The 19,325-nt window shown below is 43.9% G+C and overlaps 1 protein-coding gene across 3 annotated transcripts; it reads right to left on the bottom strand.

Annotated features, from left to right (window-relative positions):
- Positions 1–826: 826 nt before the first annotated feature.
- Positions 827–13,845, bottom strand: tprg1 (tumor protein p63 regulated 1). Of its 3 annotated transcripts, none has more exons than XM_003973824.3 (6): positions 13,714–13,845; positions 12,827–13,138; positions 11,847–11,938; positions 9,987–10,163; positions 2,931–3,084; positions 827–1,893 (listed from the first exon to the last, which is right to left on the bottom strand). In XM_003973824.3, exons 2-6 carry the CDS (start codon positions 13,118–13,120, stop codon positions 1,699–1,701), a joined length of 912 nt encoding a protein of 303 aa, XP_003973873.2. In that variant the 5' UTR covers positions 13,121–13,138; positions 13,714–13,845; the 3' UTR covers positions 827–1,698. The 3 variants fall into 3 exon arrangements, with proteins under 3 accessions (XP_003973873.2, XP_011612784.2, XP_011612785.2); XM_011614482.2 differs by lacking the exon at positions 13,714–13,845 and adding an exon at positions 13,372–13,511; XM_011614483.2 differs by lacking the exon at positions 13,714–13,845 and adding an exon at positions 13,365–13,452.
- Between the last annotated feature and the right edge of the window lie 5,480 nt (positions 13,846–19,325).

Genomic DNA, 19,325 nt, shown 5'->3' with positions numbered 1-19,325 from the left:
AAATAATAAAGATGGGCTGACAGAGACGAGGCGATGACGACCAGGGTTTTCCTCATTTTCGACAGGACGGGACAGGTCGGGCGTATTACGGCTGTCAGGACGCTGTTCCTGGGGACAGCTGTGACATTAACTCATAACAATTAAAGGATAGATTCAGTTGGAAGCCACCTACATTCGCACGGTGGGATGGTGTTCCTAGTAATCAAGTCATCAAGAGAGCTAAACGTGCTAAGCTAGCCGAGAGTGCTCGTTTCTGTGCCAGTTAATCCCGTTTCCTAAAGATCACCTTTTACAGCTCGTAGAGCAAAAATATGGAGAGAAAAAAAGACACTTTGCTCCAGGCCAAAGAAGCGCTTGATCCAGGATTAGAGACACGTCCTGGTCCTGGGAGGACACATGTTAACCCTATAAACCCTGAGGTCGTGATACGTGATACTAAAGGTGCTGAACTTAAACATATACTTTACCTTGTGCAACTGCAGCTGCACATAGTCCTGCAACACTCGCTACTTAACCCTGTTTCCTGAAGAGAAAACAGAAACTAAATATTGCTGCCTTAATCCCTCTATGTCCTCTTGTCACTGTCACTCAGAAAACGCCGTTTCTAATGGTCTCATTTGCCGCAGTTGAACAGAACGAACGTGAAACGTTTGATGGAGACTTCAGGCTCCAAATTGTAGATAAATGACATCACAGCTTTGCTCATTTTCATCACGATCCATTTGAAGCATTATACCCGATTTATATCTGATCACAATTCTACACATTACACAATCGGTATTTTTCAGTGCTGAGCTGTTGGCACATTAAAAAAAGAAGACAATAATAGAAGACATTTGTCTTTTATTGTGTTGTCAGCACGTTTTGGGATTTTATAAACAGCACAACCAAAAAGCTTCATTCAAAATATCGAAATAATTCATCAAATAATAAATTCAAACACTCAGACATATAAAACAACAGCAGAAACCAAAATGACAGATACTATTTTAAAGGTAATTTTAGAGAAGAGACCTTTTATGCTTCAGCCTTTCGTTTCTCATCTTTAGTAGATGTAAAATATGATCATTGAGTCGATGGTTATACAGTTGACCGGCACCATGGGATGGGGATTAGTATTAAAATCAGCATATTTAACACCCTGAAAGACAAAATCTACTCAAGAGGAATGTGTGTTTCCAAAGGAAAACAGAGTTCCGCATATGCAAACACACAAAAAATCTAATCCTGAACAGTAAATGCTGGAAATGTAGAAATGCAGCAGAAAGCACAGAGCTAAACTGACAATGTGCTCCCCGCTTCTGTGAATCTCTACAGAGCAGAGAGGTTTGGGACCGGGCTTTTAAAAGAACGGCTGGGGGGGGGGAAGAAAGGAGTCCCGTTTGGGGGGAGATGAATTTCCATATCACTGAGGCGCAAACATAAAGCTCCTTGTGAGCAGCAGGGATCCATCGGCTGGTGAAGAACGGTGGAATGTGTGAGTCCTCAGACACCAGACTGGTGATAACAGGAGGAGGAACACACACGTCTGTAAAACAGAACATCCGGAGGATCCAGGATTCACGATACCGCCAACCTTCATCTGCTAATGTCTTTGCTTCCCTTGAAGTTCTACGAGGATGAACAGTATAAACGGCACACGTTGGACCCTTTTCTCTAAATCAAGCAATGACAAATCACCCTAGCATGCAGGCGGGTTTAGAAGCCGATGTTTCCTCGAGCCATGCAGTACCCCAGTTTGTTCTGGTTCCCGATGAAAGACATGAGGCCCACATACGCCTCGATTTGGATGTTCTGATTCAGGAGCAGAATGCCGTTGGCCTTCCCAGGAACAGGCTTCACAGCGTGGACTTTCTGGGCTGCATTCATGAGCTGCTCGCGGAATTTATCGATCTGTGGGGAAGACACACAACAAATACGTCAGGTAAATGCACCTGTCGCCTCTCTAATGTTCTCAGTCATCCGGGTCATGGAGAATTCTTGGCTTGAGAAAAACCTGTTGGATAAGACGGGAAATGTCTTTGACAAACTGCAGGAAGTCCAGTTGAAATTTGATTGGACAAGAATTGGTCACCTGAGTAAATACACCCACAAAAACAACAATAATTAAAAAAAACAATGGTGAAAACAATCTTAATAGCAGTGTTAAGATGGAGAACAATAAAGACAGAAGGAGGGTGTGTCCTGGAGCTGTGTGGAAACAACCCTTCAGAACCTGTCCAGAAATCCTGTGGTTGTGTTCACCATTAGCTTTAGAATGTTGCCATTACCTGAAGCAGCCAAAGCTAATGTGCACGACCGGGCGCTGTTCACTGACCAGATTATGCAGCTCCCGTTTATCCTGCACACTGTTGCTCTGGAAGTGCTCATCTGATGTGTCCAAAATTAAAATATTCCAGATATTCCCTGCAGCTAAACCTGTCCTAAAACACTGTAACGAACATGTGTCACATGTTAAAGATTGCTAAATATCTTTTATTTCCCTTTCGTACTGTATATTTTGGCGGTGATCCGTTTCCCAACCGGTCAGTTCCGTGTGTCACTGGGCTCACATTTGATGGCTCACACGTGGATGGGATGTTTTTCCCGTAACGTCTTTTATGCGATGAATCACTGGAGCACAGGATGAATGTCACCGCGGCTGTTTGCTAAGGCGTTTGTCTTCCTGGAGCTCAGAGCACACACCTCCACTTAGATTCGTCATAACAGTCTAACCAAGGCAGACTTCTGAACTAAAGAGGAACGGCCTTCCTTCAGCTAGCAGTGTGTAATTAACAGAACCGCGGCTCAGCTGCAACCCAAACTAAAGTCTCTCTTTCCTACAGAGGTTGGAGAGTCCATGACTCCGAGCCTCAGGAGGAGTGTGTCGCGTTCTTCTGTCCTGAAAAGTCCAACCTGTGGTAGTTTCCCCGACTGATTAATGCACGTACGTTGCAGATAGTGGTGAAGGTGTCGCTGATGTCCTTCACAGGGTGGTAGGTGAAGGTGGTGTAGGGGAAGTCAGTGGTGAAGGGGTTCCACCTGGAGGTGAAGGTGGGTTCTCTCAGCCGGTCCCAGAAGATCCGCAGCCCTTCCCCCTCCCTCCTGAACACACAGACGGGAACAGCACATCACATTCGACTCTAAAAAGACATTTGTTACCCATTGATGAGCACACTGCAAAGACGGAATATAAATGTTCTGCCTTGGGTCCCATTTTAATATAGCAGCAACCTATACGCTGTCATCCTTCGTCACCTTTATGGTGCAGGTCTGTAGCAAAGGGATCTAAAGAGGCAAAGCATGCGATGACAATAGATACACCAACTACTGAATGTCAGCGGAAGACAGCGCTTTTTATTGTAGCTAAAGAGATTATCTGGGATGAATGCCGATATTAATCCAGCTATAGACCATTCTGGTCATACAGTATTAGGTAAACAAAAGTAATGACATTTAAAGCTAGACATTCTTCAAGAACAGACATATTTTATCAAACACATGGCAGGATATAAAAGCAGGCATGCGAGCAGTGCCTGCTTGTATTTCAGCCCCCTAAAAGTCAGTGTGTGTGTGTGTGTGTTGTCTCTTCTCTTCACTCTTTATCCATCCACTGTGCTCTGATGCTGTTCGGATCAAACAGCAGAATGCCTGGAAGGAGGCTGCACTCGGTGAATTGGCTAGGCTAAACCCACCTTAAGTGTCCAGGGTTTACACGGGGGATAGGATTGGTCTTTGTTTTGGAGAACATTTACAGCTAAGGTGAAATGCCTAAAATAAAACTATTTGTATTTGCACTATTACACATTTGTTGTTTGAAAAACTGATGTTGCAACAGCGTCTCAGGTTTGATATTTCAATAGCTAAGAGGATTCAATCATCATACTTAATATTCTTTCAAAACAGAGGTTATATAACAGAATACTACAGTGTTGGCCCTCAGTGCTAACTAGCTGCAAACAGTCTTTTTCAGGTCCTGCCTGACTGTCAGAGCACCTCTCTGCATCTCGTTATCGGTCTCTGACCAACACTAGAGCTGCACAGAGAGCGGCCATTGCTCTGGATTAGCTGCTCCACCTTGGTTGAGGCGGTGGGACTATTTTCTGACTGCATCACTACCTCAGGCCCTAGGCCCCATTACTACAGGCACTGATTCACACTACAGACATAAAAACAAAGCAGGTCATCTGCTGGTAACAGCATTTATGCCAGTTGATCTTTAGCTGTTTAAAGTGCGTAAACAACTCCTTCAAAGCAAGAAAAACCCGTAAGTACAGGTCTGACTCCTCATTCAGTACAAACACAATGAAGGACACAAAAGGAAACTGTTACAATTGTTGTCCAACAAGAGGCAGAAATGAGCCCAAACGTACGGACGCCTACTGTGTATTTCTGCTCAACTTATTTTAACATTTGGAAACCATGAGTGATCGCTTGTCCGTATCTGATGCAGCTCCTTCCCTTGGACAACACCATGTTTTCTTGTGGGAACTAACACATTAGCTGGAAGTTAAGATAAATACCCCAGCGTGCCCTAGTGCAAACACTCAATATCACTAACGCCCTGTGGGATTTCACAATATCTGTTGGCATTATGGAGTGTTAAAACAGTTCTCCTGAGATGTTTTTATAGGTCATTTGCTTTTCTACATACTTTTAACCCAGAGAATGGAGTATTGACACAAACCAACACATCAGTCAGTCCTTGCTGCCTGTGCAGCCTCTGCATTTGACATTGATGTGCAAACACCTGGGTTTATTCAGTGCACAATCATGTTGGAAGGTTCTGGAGGAAACCTTCAAGAGGCAATTTGAGGCCATTTAAAGCAAACTGTGAAAAAGGTGCACGTAAAGTGACATTTTTGTTGTCTTGTTATCACCTCCTGTATTCTAGTTTTTACATACGCTATAATGCATCTGCAGGCGCCTATTAAAAAGTACCAACTGTGATTTGAGTGTGTTTCATCACACAGATGTGCTCATTTTACTGCACATATTGTGCAAGAACATTTCCTGCTTTTCAAAATGAAATACCTGAGGTGAAACAACAGTGCTGTAGCTGCGGATGTGTCACAGTCCCGGGGAGGGAGGCAGCATAATGCAATCATCAGCCCTGTTTACACAAGTACCCCCACAATCACAATATCACAATGATGCTCCGCATTGTGTGTCAACTACAGAGCAGGTAAAGAAGAGAGAGAGAGAGAGAAGTTGGTACAAAAGAAAAGCCCGGGCTAAAAGACCAATTATATTGCAGCAAAAGTGGGTGAGGATAGTGGGTTTACACTTGTACACACTGCCCTTTGTACAAGCACACAGCTACTGGCCCAGTATAAATAGGGATATTAAAAAGCTTTGGTAAATTCCTTAGGTAAGCTATCACCGGGAGAAGGGACCGGCCCAAACAGGCAGAGCGGGGCTGGGTTTTCCAGCCAGAGGCCTTGGAAGTTCTTCACCATGTTTGTGTTGCAGATACGTGGGTTTGGACTTTCACTGTGCCCAACAGTGAGCAATAAGGTTTCTACAGACCTAAATGGTGAAAGCAGCCTATGCCTTCTTTTCCACGCCTTTCTTCAATCAGCCGACTTTAGCCAATATATTTGTAAAAAAAAAAAATCCTCTAGCTTAGCATCAACTGAGGAACTGCTAACCATGTGTCCAGCGGACGTCGACAACCTCCACAGAGTTCAGTCCGAATGTACACGTGCATGGGAGAAACACTACACAAACATCAAGGGCAAGTGAAGAAAAATTCCCCTAGGGCTTTCAAGCAGTTCAAAATCAGAGGTAAACACACAAAGATAAATATCACGCCAAAGTCAGTCATGGCAGTTGTCCCACATCATCTCCCAAGCCAACAAATCTGGTCGGATTGCTTAATAAAGCCTGCAGCTTTGTCAGCCATCCATACCTGTTTCCTCCCAGCAAAGTACAGTATCATTCATGTGAAAGCACTTGAAAAACAGGGAAACAAAGGATAATCAGACCTCAACGTATGAAGCAAAAATTCCTTGGCGTATTTAAGTCTCAAAGACGTCACTCGTGACCCCCCCCCGTCATTGTGCAGATGCAAAAGCTGTGACAGAGTAGCTGCAGGGTGCCGACTAAAATAGGTTCATCAAGCAGATGGCTGAAAGTTTCTCCAAGTTCAAGCAGCCATGGAGATGTCTGAATTCATACTTCTAAAACATGTTCTAAGACTCCTGGCAAAGGAGTCTTAAGATGATGTCATCATCATATGTGGTGTGGACACCTTTGGGATAATGAAACAGAACTAATCAGAAAGAACCAATACACGTGTTCTCTGTGCTTCGTGGGTTTATAAGAAAATTGATATTACACCCTGAGGAATATGGGTGAATTATGGGAAATGTAGGAAAAAATTGAAGGTGGCATTGAAGCCTTTGTTCTATGGATGCTAACAGCTACTACTTATGGACTTATGAATTTATAGCGCGGCAAAGGGAGAGAATATTACGAGTTACTTTGGAAACAGTGTTTGCCCTCAGTAAAGGCGACATGAAATGTAAATGTTGGCTTCGATTAAAATCCAAGCGGGAAAAAAATTCAACATTATAATAAAGTTTTAACGCTGCACTTCAGCTCCTCTGGATAACCTGTGCTGATATTTAGCTGCGGTGTCAAGTCAATAAGAATATACTGACCTCGACCAACAATCAGAAATGGGTAAACAGCACACACGTGTCGGCGTGCACGCACATCATTACAGCCTGGCCTCTGCCCACTTTCATATAACCCCACAGCACATCACACTGACGGTAATAGCTTAATTACTATGTGCTGACTGCCCTCTACTGTCCGAATGTGGGAACTGCATCTGTTCTTGGTGTGAGGAGAATCACTGCGTGTCTTCAGAAGGATATTAAGATTTTGTGTGGGTGTGTGTGTCAGATAAAAATGAAAAATATATAAGATGGCGGGGGGTGGGGGAGTCTAGTACAGTGAAACTGTTTGAAAAAGTTAGTGATAAATATGGTATAAACCCTGGAGTTTTTATTCACGTACACGCACACAAAAATAAATGAATAAAATAAAACATCTGATCAAGTGAGAGAGAGCTGAGCAGTGCTGGGAGTATTTCTTCCTGCTTTCATAAATAGACATTCCCAACCACAGTTACCTCAGTGGGGTTTCTTTAAATCTCCTCACCCAAGTTTTCAGACTGCAAAAAAATATATAATTCGGTAATTAGTTTGTCTAGACTGAAGGCACCTAAAGCACATCTCTCCCCACAGATACAGAATATACCGTGCACGCTCTTCAGAGGTGCACCTGGAGGATGTGTGATGAAAACAAAACCATCAGGACTAAAAATACTGACGCTCCCTGAGCACTTTCACTTGGCAACACAGAGCTGCTGGTGAGGCTGCTGAAACCCGGGCAAAGGCAGAGCTGCCAGGCACGATGGCGCTCAGAGGGAGTGGGATCCTCCGTATTACAGCTGGGACGGTCTGAGGACTCGGGGTCAAAGGTTTGTGCCAGCGATTCTATGTCACGAGTTCAAATCTGATATATTCCATATGCGCGCTGTCCAAAACGGCTAAAAATATCGGAGCTTGCTTTATGAGACAGGATACAATCAAATGATGCAGGAAAGAAAGGGAATTTTCCTTTTCTTCATCCCTCCATGAGGCCACCCCTGAACAAACTGATGTGCTTTACAACAATGCAAATGATGTTTAGTCTCTCCTTCCCTCTTAATGTGAAAAGATCATATTTGTTTGTTCTATTATTTGCCATTTTAGCGCCAGGGGCTACTTCCTGCTTAGCAAACTTCTACTGCCTGCAGAGGAGTGAAACATCACCTATTCCTTCTTAGAAAGGCAGCTTTACAGATCATACCTTATGCTGGAGAGCTGATCACTTTATTGCAGTATAATTCCACGGCCTGGGCGCTTCATCAAGCATGAACCGCCTCTGCTGTCAGCTTCAGATCAGATTTGTCAATGCTGCATGTAAACAAGTTGATGTGGACAGTATAATCCCGGACTGATTACCACCCGAGGAGTCTCCCATGACAACATGAAACTAATGAGGAAATGTGATGTGGCTCCATCTGGCCGCGAACCATCTCCACTGAGTGCACGCTGACATCAAGTGGCCAAGTGACAAGCGTCACCTAAAGGGATCCCGTAATCTCACTGGCCTCCAACCGAGCCACAATCCCTCCGAGTGGCAGCGATGCGTCCCGACATGGCGGCTGAAAAAGCAAGCTGATTTAGCTAATGTGGAGGACTGACGCATCTTTACTTAATGGGGCCTACAAGCTGTTTTCAAGAACAATTACTGGAAGCAATCGCAGCTGTTGCAGGGTTGTTTTGTTATCTTCCAGCAGCTGCAACACGAGGGAGCACAATCATGTCCTCAATCATCTGCTCTCAAGGTATGTGTTAGAGTTGAGGAATGCTTGATGGGTTTTATTAGTTGCCAACCAAAGTTTAGTGCAACCTTTATGTAGAACATTGGGGAACTGCATCTACTGGGCCTGTATCTAATTTTTATCCTAAAAACAGCTGTGCTCCAAGGATGTAATAGATCTTTAGTTCAGTCAGACGGAGGGAACAATCAAGGTGCATAAAGTGCAGACTCTTGCCAAAACAATCTCCAGGATATCCGGAGAAAAGGGGTGGGTAGTTTGGATTTGGATTCTTCCACTTGGGCACCAGACATCAGTGGTTTTGTTTTTGTCTTCTGCACTCTTACGCAGCAGCCTGATAATTGTGAGAACACGATTTGTCTGTGTGAGATGAGGAAAAGTTTCCTGCGCTGCACTGGTACAGAAGCTGGGAGGATTCATTCTCATTTACACTATTAATCACTTTGTGTCAAAAGTAAGATGGAATGACCTGGAAAAAAAAAGAAAACAAATCCAGAGAGAGAGGGGAGACAAGGAAAAAAGAGGAATATGCGGCAAAGATGAAGACAGGGAAGTGTTTGAGGCTCAAGTCTTTCTCATCTGAAGCCGTCTCTTTACTGTCGGACTCCCGAGTGGCTTTCACCAGGGTTTTATGTATAATTTAACGTAATGTGCAGAGATAAAGCCTCCAATAAAGGCAGCGCTCTCTAAGCTCTTCACAGCACATTACGTTTTATTCATCAAATTAGTTTTAGTTGGTTTGGTATCCCCTGAGCCGTCTTTAAAAGGTTTAGATGAAAGGACTACATTAATTTTGCCACTAATCAGTTAAGCGACAGCTCGAAGTGACAGCTAAGCACTCGCTCCCCTCAGAAAAACCCTGGTCTCAGTCGCCTCTCTGTGCCACGGCTGCTTCCACGCAGCTGTTCCGTGTGTCCCTGTTTGCTCCCTGTGCTGATCCTCTGCATGTTCGCCTGTCACCATACAGCCGTCTGATGCTGCCCTCAGCACCGCGTCACTCTCTGTTCTACTGACGACTCAAATCAGCTTTCATTCTTTTTACTCAATCATGCATACTCTGACAATTTCTGAAAGTTATTCAAAAGGCTGCCTGTTACATTTTTAATTGTCTTCCCGATTTTCACAGACACTCTTTTAAGAGTTTTGAAGCGATGTCAACGGGTTAATGTAGGTTTCAAATTAAGCTCTATAAAATTAAAATAAACAAGTGTTGCTAAATGCTAGCATGTCTGCAGAGAGCGTTAGAGAAACATATTAGGCTTTAATTTAGTTTTTTCTGTGACATGACGTGAAAGCAATTACTTTCTGATTTATTCAGCCAATAATTTCATAACTGTAAAGAAATATAAAATATAAATAGTCAGCATGTTGGATGTGAATGTTGTGAACGTTAGGGAACACAAGAGAAAAAAAGACAAGACGATACCTGAAGATAGCTGCTGATTTGTTTAGTTTGCCATGAAAATAATTCAATTATGTAACTATATGGGAACTTTCTGGTTCTTTGCTTATCAGTTCTCTAATATGCAGGTCTAAACTGAACACAGAGTTTGTGTTTTTAAGGACTACAGGGTTCTGGACATGGTTTTTAAGGTTCAGAGCTACATACCGAAGCAGTGAGCCCTTTGGGAAGACAAAGGCTCCGTAGGTGATGCGGTCCACAAAGTTGAGAGGGATCCTCTGTATCTGGTCGCATCTCAACATGACAAAGTCGTATTTGAAGAGCAGGAGTGAGTTGTCCGTTATCAGAACAAGACGCTCTTTTTCATTATTCCAGTGATCCACCCTGAAAACATCAGAAGAAGAGATCCATTGGCTGTGATTTCACTTTTATTTAGAATCCCTTCATCACCATTGCTGATTTACCGCTGCGTTTATTGTTTATTTCAGCAGGATTAAACATACCGCACCAAGGATCTGCTAGCAAACTTGGAGGCAAGGTGGAGAATGAATGGGTTGGTTACGTTCTGTTTTTAGTGATAATGATTTAACTGTGGAATCATTTAAGTTTTAATCTCTGGAGAACAGACAGACACATATACTTGGCACACCCACGCATTAACTGGGTGTTCAACTGTTTTGTGTCGAGTGCAGTTTCAGTGCATTTTCAGCAAGTTATTTAAAGGTCGTACAAAAAACATGTATAGCAAAGCTGCTCAATTATGTACCATAAAAGCTTCAGCATTCCCAAAAATGCCGCAGGCGAGGACCATGCAATATACATGCAAGTGTTTCTAAGTGGCAAAATTTTCCACCAGTTTAATAAAAAAGGAGAAAAAAAAAATCTAATCAAAGAAACACCTTTCTAACAGCAAAGCACCGGCGGCACTTTTGTCCTGAACGCCTGTGTGGAAATGCCTGAATTGCCAAGTCCTCCAAAACGCATTGTTTCATCAGGACTCGAACTCGTGTCCTTCACTGCAATGTTCTCGACTAATTCATGGTGGCAGAGACTCTCCTAGTGGCTTTCTTCCTCACGCCCCACTTAATTTTGCCCACTCTAAGAGAATTTCTACTGGCAGCTGGAGGCCAAAAAGACACTTCACTGAACACGTCATGGGAGAGGTGCGACTGAGGAGCTTTTGTGTTGACGAGACAACCTCAAGAAGAAAAGAGCTGTGGCTGATGGGACAGGTGGACTTACATCACACATGATTTCTAACATGAAGGTAAAGTGACTCCAGCACTGTTGTGTTGGCCGTACCGGGCAGCGATCCTGTTAAATAACAGGGGTTGACCTGTTGAAATAATCACACTCACGGTGATAAAAGCCTCTACAAACCTATTTCTCCACTATCATTTGATCCAGAATAACATTTTGGCTTCCCATTTTTAATGTATGATTCCATGCTGTTGAGTGAGACCATTACTGCACAGATTCATGCCACAATCGTGGCTTCAACGGTCTAAATGTGTGTAATTTAGCTGTCGCCCGCTGGAGTTGGATATAGGGTACATATGCTACTGCTGGATTATGAATGAGCAGCACAATGACACTGTAAACATTGTCCATTTAGGATCGTTTCACTACTCTCAAACTGTCTATTATTTTAGTCTTAAAGTTTACTTTGCTAGTTTCTCTAAAGGAACCAGGAGATTTTGATATTATGCAATACTAAAAAACTATGGGGGTTTTCTTATATTCTATTTTGTTTTGTGATGGTTATACACATGTGTGATGGCCTACACCCCATCGCTCTAACGGTGAAATTAATTTAATTTTGAAGAACTTATATTACAATATACTTCCTACATTCCAACAAACCAGTTAGTGGGGTTGTGTTGAGTTTCTTTTCCTGTATTTAAAATGTAAAATAGGTGGGGCTCAGAGAGGGAGTTTTATGTAACCTGAAAAGTGTTTGCTTGAAACAGCAATAAACGTGTAATATACAAGTGCAGGTAAAACTATAAACCATAATTCAACACTGAGATAATAACCTTCAACAGAAAAAACGGATCAGAAACTCACTCTGCCATTAGCCAGATGCTGTGAATGCTGCCATCTATTTCTTTATCCACCAGTGCTTCAATGTCTTTTATGGCTTGATTCAGAGTGCCAGGCTGAGGAGAGGAAAAAAGCACGGGTGTCACTTTATAATTACCCACTGTGACAATCACGATGTGCGCATGAAAAGCTTAAAGGGAGAATCTTTGAGACAGGAATGCAGCGGGGACCGGGACTCCATGTCAGAAAGGCTGTGTCACAACGTCTGTGTCAAGCAAAATAAAAATACAAATGTGACATCACATTGAAATGACTCGAAATTAAAAAAAACAACAACTATGCAGCGGAATTCCTGTTGTCTAAAGAGACTTCCTATACTGCGCAAGTGTATCTGCGCCATTTGTGGTTTGCTATCTCGGAGCCAAGTTAGAAAAAGAGAAAAAAACAAAATCAAAAGTTCACTCTGAGGGCTCCTGAGAGTTTTAATGTGATTCCAAACCCTTTATTCTTGTGACCTCCGGCCTGTGTAGCGCTGCCATAATGTCTCTGCGAGGTTTCCCAGTCACCCAGGTCATGACAGTCATAAGTGCTGGAGGTGAAGACAACTGGACTTTTTTGGGATTCTTGAAGACATTTCACCTCTTAATCAAAAAGGCTTCAAGACAAACATAGCAGCTGCAAGTCCGAACTTTATATTGTCCTGTAAAGTACAGAATACTATAGTAGACTATTGTGGCAAATAAAATGGTGTAAAATATAGGCTGATAATTTGTTGGGGCAAATATTTAGACTCACTGTAACAATATATAGTGTTAATAGAACTTTGTGTTGTCCTCCAAACAATAGTGCAGAATACTATAGTATAGTACAGTATAGTATAGGTGTGTAGTATGGCAAATACATTGGCTAATATTTACACTTAATGTAACAATATGAGTGTAGCGAGTGTGTGTTAAAAATGATATCACACACATTTTGGGAGAAAACCCAGCTAAAGTGTTTACCCTCAACACGAAGAACTTCCTGAGTTTGAAGTGGGGCAGGAAGTTTGCGGGGCCGGCGGAGGGCAGCTCCAGGGGGTCCTCATCGCCCATCACTGTCCGCTCCCCCTCGTCCTGTGGGCGGTCAACAGGGGCTGCTTTCCCGGGGTCATCTGCCGCTGGGCTGGCCAGCTCAAGCGGCGCTAGGTTCCCCGGGTCAGCCGGCGCTGGGTTCCCTGGGTTCTCCGGGTCAGCCGGAGAAGAGCTGGAACGATGCGGCTGCTCTTCGTTTGCTGCTTCCTTCTGTGGCTCTTCCATCCTGGAGGTTCACGACACCTTTTCAACAACAACAACAAAAACATTTTTTAAATCCAGCACGCGCCGTCTGTTTGTCCGTCCGTCCGTCGGACGCTCAACTCAAGTGCGTCAAAGCAGCGAAGACGCTTTTACCACCGATAATTGGCGAGTTTAACCCCGGCAATGTCCCCACTAACGCTCCGTGAACCGCATACATATTTAAGCGATGGTTTTTGATATAATATTAATAAAGTATTAACCAGACCTCTGACCTAAAGAGCAGAGAGGCGGCAGCAGGTGCACCACTTCCTTGTTCCGTGTGTTCTCAGAGCAGCGCCTGATTCACCCGCAGCAACCCGCATGAAGATAACACACGTATATGCGTGGGACAACGTTTGAAACTATGCGGTTCGGAGGAGCAAGAGTTCATGGCCCCAGTATTGTATTAAGTACCCAACAAAGGTAGACTCAAATAGCCTTTCACCTCCATTAAATTATGCAGCCTAACCCAAGCAAACCCTGATCCTTGGTTTAAAAGTCAAAGGAAGCATCGCCACTGCTTATCTTTTAACGTAGAAAATCTGGTCTTTCACCAGTGGACTGTTTATACTGACCCGATTAAGATGCACAATGGGATGTTCTACCAGTGCCTATGAGCCAGGCCTGTGTGAAGTAGCAGACAATACTGAAGAGGAAATGGAAACCGTGCGAATGGATGCAGAATGAAGGTTTCGCTTTCTCTACTTCCTCCCATTTACCTGTCTCTGCCAAGTTTGTGGGTTGTGCAGCTTTGATATAAATTTAAAGTGATTAATGAAAATTTGGAAGTATGGTGACTGAAATAAAATTAAATTACACCCTCTAGGATAATTAGTAAACATTTCCAATGATTACATACATACATACATACATACATACATACATACATACATACATACATACATGCTTAGACAGATTTAGACTGAAATTGTGTTGACTGTAGGCTACCTTGGCTATTTATAATCAATATCCCTCAGACATTTCTGGAGATTTGTTCATAACGTATCACATCTTATTTTCTGATGGGTGAGGTATTATCTGTGTATACGTGGGAGAGCCTATTTTAACTATGCCATACTCACGTAATCTAATTAGAGTTTGAAATACTCACCACAGACACCAACCAGATCTCTTTGTTTCTTGCATCAGTAGTTTTTGGGTGACAGTTGTGGCGTCACAGGCTCAAGACTGAAGAATAATAAGCAAGGCTGAAATATGAAGCAGACTTGGCTGTCGCCTACATTAACCCCACAGGTTTTTGCTTTACACTATTCATACTGTTGATGAAAGATTTAATTCTCTTTGATTTCCTCTCTCGGGCTTACGTTCTCTCCACATCTTTTCCTAAAATACCAGTGAATGACAGTTGCGATTGAACTGGACTACAACACAATTGTGGGATGAATCAGATCAGTGAAAGCGAGGAAGACTTTTCCCTCCCACAAATCCTTGAATAGCAGCGGCATTTAGACATCAGTCTGCGTCTGAGCTAATGTTCTCTGACATCCTGTAAGGCCACTCATTCCCAATCACAACTCAGTCAGGAAGCTTTTCCAGTGCCTTGTTGGAAGTTCAAAAACCAATTCAGTTCTAATCTCCTGCCGTCAAAGAAATATAGACAGATTTCTAAAAGCCGCCTTTCAGAGTGGTTGCTTAGCTACTCCCACGGACAGCAAGCTGCTTTTTACTGATGCGTGAATGGCCACTAGCTTTCAGCGCAGACCTCATTTACTTTTATTTTAGTCATGCAGGCAAGTAATTACTTATAAGAAAACCAGAGGGTTTCTGCTTCAGTGATGTATTAAGAATGCATTTTAAGAGTACTCCCCCATCTGATCCAACTCACCACCAGGTAGTGATCAGCGATCAGCTCTGCTCCTCTCTTCGCACGAGTGTCCAAAACATATGGCCGCAGATCAGCTGACACGACTATGAAGTCAATCATTGACCTACAGCAGGGAAGCAACCCTTTCGCTCGACCGCGAGAACCCCAACGTTGAACTAGAGAGTCTGGGGGCAAGCAAAAAGCCCACCCCCGCTCTCCGTCTCTCACCCTGAGCAACTCCAGCGTAGCAGAGTGTCCAACCCCCCTCAAGGACTTGGGTTCCTGTGCCGACGCTATGTGTGGTGGTGAGGCCGACCATATCTAGTCGGTAGCGCTCAACCTCCCCCACAAGCTCCAGCTCTTTCCCCGCCAGTGAGGTGACGTTCCATGTTCCAAAAGCCAATTTCCATAACCGAGGATCGGACCGCCAAGGCCCCCGCCTTGATCCGCCGCCCAATCCACACTGCACCGGACCCTTCATGCTCCTCCTGCGGGTGGTGTGTCCACTGGAGACAGGAGTGTCCACATAGCTGGTTCGGGCTGGGCCCGGCCGGGTCCCATGGGCGTAGGCCCGGCCACCAGGCGCTCGCCATTGAGCCCCAAGCCTGGCTCCAGGGTGGGGCCCCGGTACCCCTCCGGGCTGGGTACGCGGCTTCCCTTTTAGATGTTCCATGATGGGTCATGAACCATTCTTTGTCTGACCCTTCACCTAGGACCAATCTGCCTTGGGAGACCCTACCAGGGGGCAATGCCAAACTGCCCCGGACAGCAGAGCTCCCAGGCTCATTAGGGTACGGAAACTCCTCCACCACGACAAGGTGATGGTTCACGGAGGAGAAAAAAAATTGAAGTGAAATCTATAAACACTTCCTCTCTTTTGTATGTTTGACAGCGAAATAGGGGCAAAAAAACACAAACCTGATGGTCTTAAAGAAAGTTGAGTGTGTCAGTGCAATAACATGCTGTTGTGTTGATGATGCTTTGTGTAAACCAGTGAACTTAGCAACCCTCGTGTGTCTCCTCAGTGGGAGATGCCTGGATCATAATAATCCATATGGGTGTAACTAGGCCAAGTAATCAACACTGCAGATCTGTAATGTTCACTGCTGCCAAGCTCCACATGTTTTTGTTGATATACGGTATTCTGCTACAGTCTCTCCATCCATTTTAGATGCTTTCCAAAGGCATAAATGTTTATCAGCTAAGAAATTTACCATGAATTAATAATAGTTTAAATAATACATTTTGTGTTTGTGGTGGAGGTTTTAGATGAAATGGTTGTGTATGTGGTGCCCTACGTTTTAAGTACCACAGCACATGTTCTCATCTATAGCTAAGTGCAGTCAACGTTCACAATTACTTGAATGGTTCGTAGGCATTTGATGAGTCTCAAAAAATGTAAGTATAATGTATAATGCGTGCGCTGCCAATATGTAAAAGGGAGCTAAAATAAAAATTCTTGTACAGGCTTTGTGATCTGCTATAATAAGCTTTATATTATTTAGATAGCGTAATGTGAAAAGAGGTCATACATAATACACTATAGATTTATGAGTAATCCCTCTCTTCTGCTGTATGGAGCATTTTAGTATCACAGAAATGAGGTCTTTGTTTTTCCCCTCCGGTCTGACTGCCAGTTCACGGAACCCGCTCAACAAATGTGACTTAGACAAAACAATTACTGGGGAAGAAAATGTGAAGCAGCTCAAGAACATCCCTCAGGAGATGGTAAAATTCATCAGGCAACTGACATCGGGGAGAAAAGTGCTCACCACACATAACCTCCAAATATCTCTTACATTACAGGCGGTGCCAGAAATGTCCGTTTCCAGTTCCCATGCTGGTCCGAATGGTTATGGCAGGAAGTGCTGTGCTGCAGTTGCTGTGGAATAACTGCGTATTTCACAAACATTGTTGGTGTCACAGGGGCAAAACCATCCTGCAGACTAACTGAAGAGGAAACTTTAGGGAACAGTTTCAACTGCAAACGTTTCTTCATGGTGTGGAGTAAATCTTAGCCAGAGAATTCTCTGTGAGATGACATGAGTTGACTCAACAGCTCAAACAAATGTCCACAGGCATCCACACTTTATCTTCAATGTTCTTGTCGTGTGGAAGTAATTCAATTATGTCCCAGTATGTTTTTGTTTGTTTATCCATAATGCAGCAAAGCCTGATTTAACTCTTCTGAGATCTCGCAGCGCTTCAGCAGATGTTGCGCAGCCCTCGTGACCCTGTAACTTCCACAGTCGTGATCTTTGTGTGTGCAGTGGCTTCCTAATACATAACAACACTGGCGGCTTCTTCTCCCCCGCTTAGCCCAGAAATAATGCTCCGACCAGAGGGGAGGGGGCTCGACACGAGGGTTCATTAACTCAGCTGAGGGCTGATGAGCTGGAAAACTTCTAACCTTCACTGTTGTAGCTGAGGAGAAGCCCCATGGAGGCCATACGAGGCAATGCCAAAACATACGCGTCCAAGCTCAGTTTTTGATGCAGAAAGTGAAAGTGAGGTAAATTGTCACACGCGACGCACCAATACATGCGATTGCAATATTTCAAATAATATTTTAGTTTTAATCTGGAGTGAACTTTGGCATTTCACATGAACCACACTTAATCGTATCTGACAGTATCGTGCGTCTCGCGACCACTGTGCGTCGTCTGGAGCAGACAATGTTGTGGCGTGGGCACATGGTGACCGTGAGGTGACCACAGTGTTTACTACCCAGGGGCTCCACTTCCAGATGAATGCAAACAACTGTTTCACTTGACCTTGGCGATTATGACCAGCAGGCCGAGACCGGGCCTGTCAGGTGCGGTTCACTGGGATGTCTCGGTTCAATGATGGAGAGTTGAAGAGGAGGCAGTTCGGCAGGCTTGAAAGTGATAGTACAGACAGAAATCAGTGTGACATGCGGCTGTCATTTCTCCAAGACGAAAGGTTTAAGGTCACGACCCCGAGTGTTCAGATCACAGATGGAGTTTTGCATGAACAGTTTGTAGTTCACAGGGGTCACATTAAGGGCAAAGCTAAAGTCAGCAGGATATCTTTTTTTTTTCCGAAACTATTTTTAAAGAAGAAAAACAACATGTAACTTTTCTGACTGCAGCTTTTGGGTGTCAGTGGGAGGAACAAGTGCAGAATTTTCAAGTAAAAACATAAATCAAGGTGCTCTAAGCAGGTGTTGTGAGCCCGATCGACACCAAGCAAATGAGAAAGAACGATGGAAATGAAAAACTCAAATACAAAACTAAACACACTGGCACAAAAGCACTCAACAAAAAATGCTCTGTGCGTTTGGAAGCGTTCAACACAGACAAAATAGCAGTTTTAAAGCACCTATCTGAAGTTGTGACAGAAATAAAATAATAAAATGAAATAACAGAGCAGGTCAACCTTGCAGCACCTACAAGTTCCAAAGGAAACAAACAATTAATGTCTAAATCAGAGCCAGAAAAGAGTCGATGAGAAGCAATAACGCCTTTTAATGTGCTGGTATTGTTTCTGAGGCTGAGCCCTAGATGCATTTTACAGTGCAGCGTCAGAAAATAACACTCTGGACTGTGTAAATACTACAAAGTTGCTCAAAGAAAGTCATGTAAATGTACAGTATAAATGCAGCCAAAACCAGACTTTTGTCGTGTCTTTCCTGCTCGTGCCCCACATTTAATCATACAAAGTGCTTCTCCCAATGAGGCAAAACCTAAAACTGTCCTCGCTTCAACTGTGGTGCAAATACCAGGGAGGGCCATGAACTCAGCAGAGCTGCATCCAACTTTGTTCTCGGCAGTTGGGAGCGGGAGGTATTGCAGCCACTGAGGGGCAGTGTTGTTCCAGTGCTGGGGCCACACGGTGGAACATGGAGAACAGGAGCAGCGGGAGCAGCATGTATGTCCCACATGTGATTACAATATGTTCAGCACGTATCCACTCATCAGTCAACAAGCTGACAAACAACATATCGATCGTTTCAGCTGACTGTCAACACGCTTCCGCGCACGTCCATTCCTCTCCCGCCATCCTGATTGTGTCTCGTATCTCTCCCGTCACCTCTGACTGTAAAGCAGCCGAGGCCTCCTGGCAGCTGTCGTTACAGATCCAAACAGTTCTTCTCTGACATTCTGTCTCGCCGTGGACACGGAGTCTTTCTGAGGCAGAGATAAGACGTCACCTGATTCGGGATAAATCCCGATATATCTTTTGCCTTGAGCCGGCGTGGCGCTGAAAAAGGGCAACAGAAACGTCCACAAAACCAACGCAGTCATAACTGGTGCCACACAAGTTTGTGGGAACCTTCATTTCTGCATATTCAGGATCTGCCCTTTCCCTCCGACTTCTCAGCTTTACTGGATCGTACAT

The sequence above is a fragment of the Takifugu rubripes genome, chromosome 20 (genome assembly GCF_901000725.2).
Source record: "Takifugu rubripes chromosome 20, fTakRub1.2, whole genome shotgun sequence".
In the NCBI taxonomy this organism is placed as follows: domain Eukaryota; kingdom Metazoa; phylum Chordata; class Actinopteri; order Tetraodontiformes; family Tetraodontidae; genus Takifugu; species Takifugu rubripes.
The sequence above is the reverse complement of the archived record's forward strand: the minus strand, read 5'-3'. Positions and strand labels throughout refer to the sequence as shown.

Excerpts from the sequence above, each read along its gene's own strand:
- tprg1 (XM_003973824.3), bottom strand. The coding sequence starts at position 13,120 with ATGGAAGAGCCACAGAAGGAAGCAGCAAACGAAGAGCAGCCGCATCGT. Across the intron at positions 11,939-12,826 it reads GGAAGTTCTTCGTGTTGAGG|CCTGGCACTCTGAATCAAGC; the intron begins GTAAACACTTTA and ends TCCTCTCCTCAG. Across the intron at positions 10,164-11,846 it reads AGCATCTGGCTAATGGCAGA|GGTGGATCACTGGAATAATG; the intron begins GTGAGTTTCTGA and ends TGATGTTTTCAG.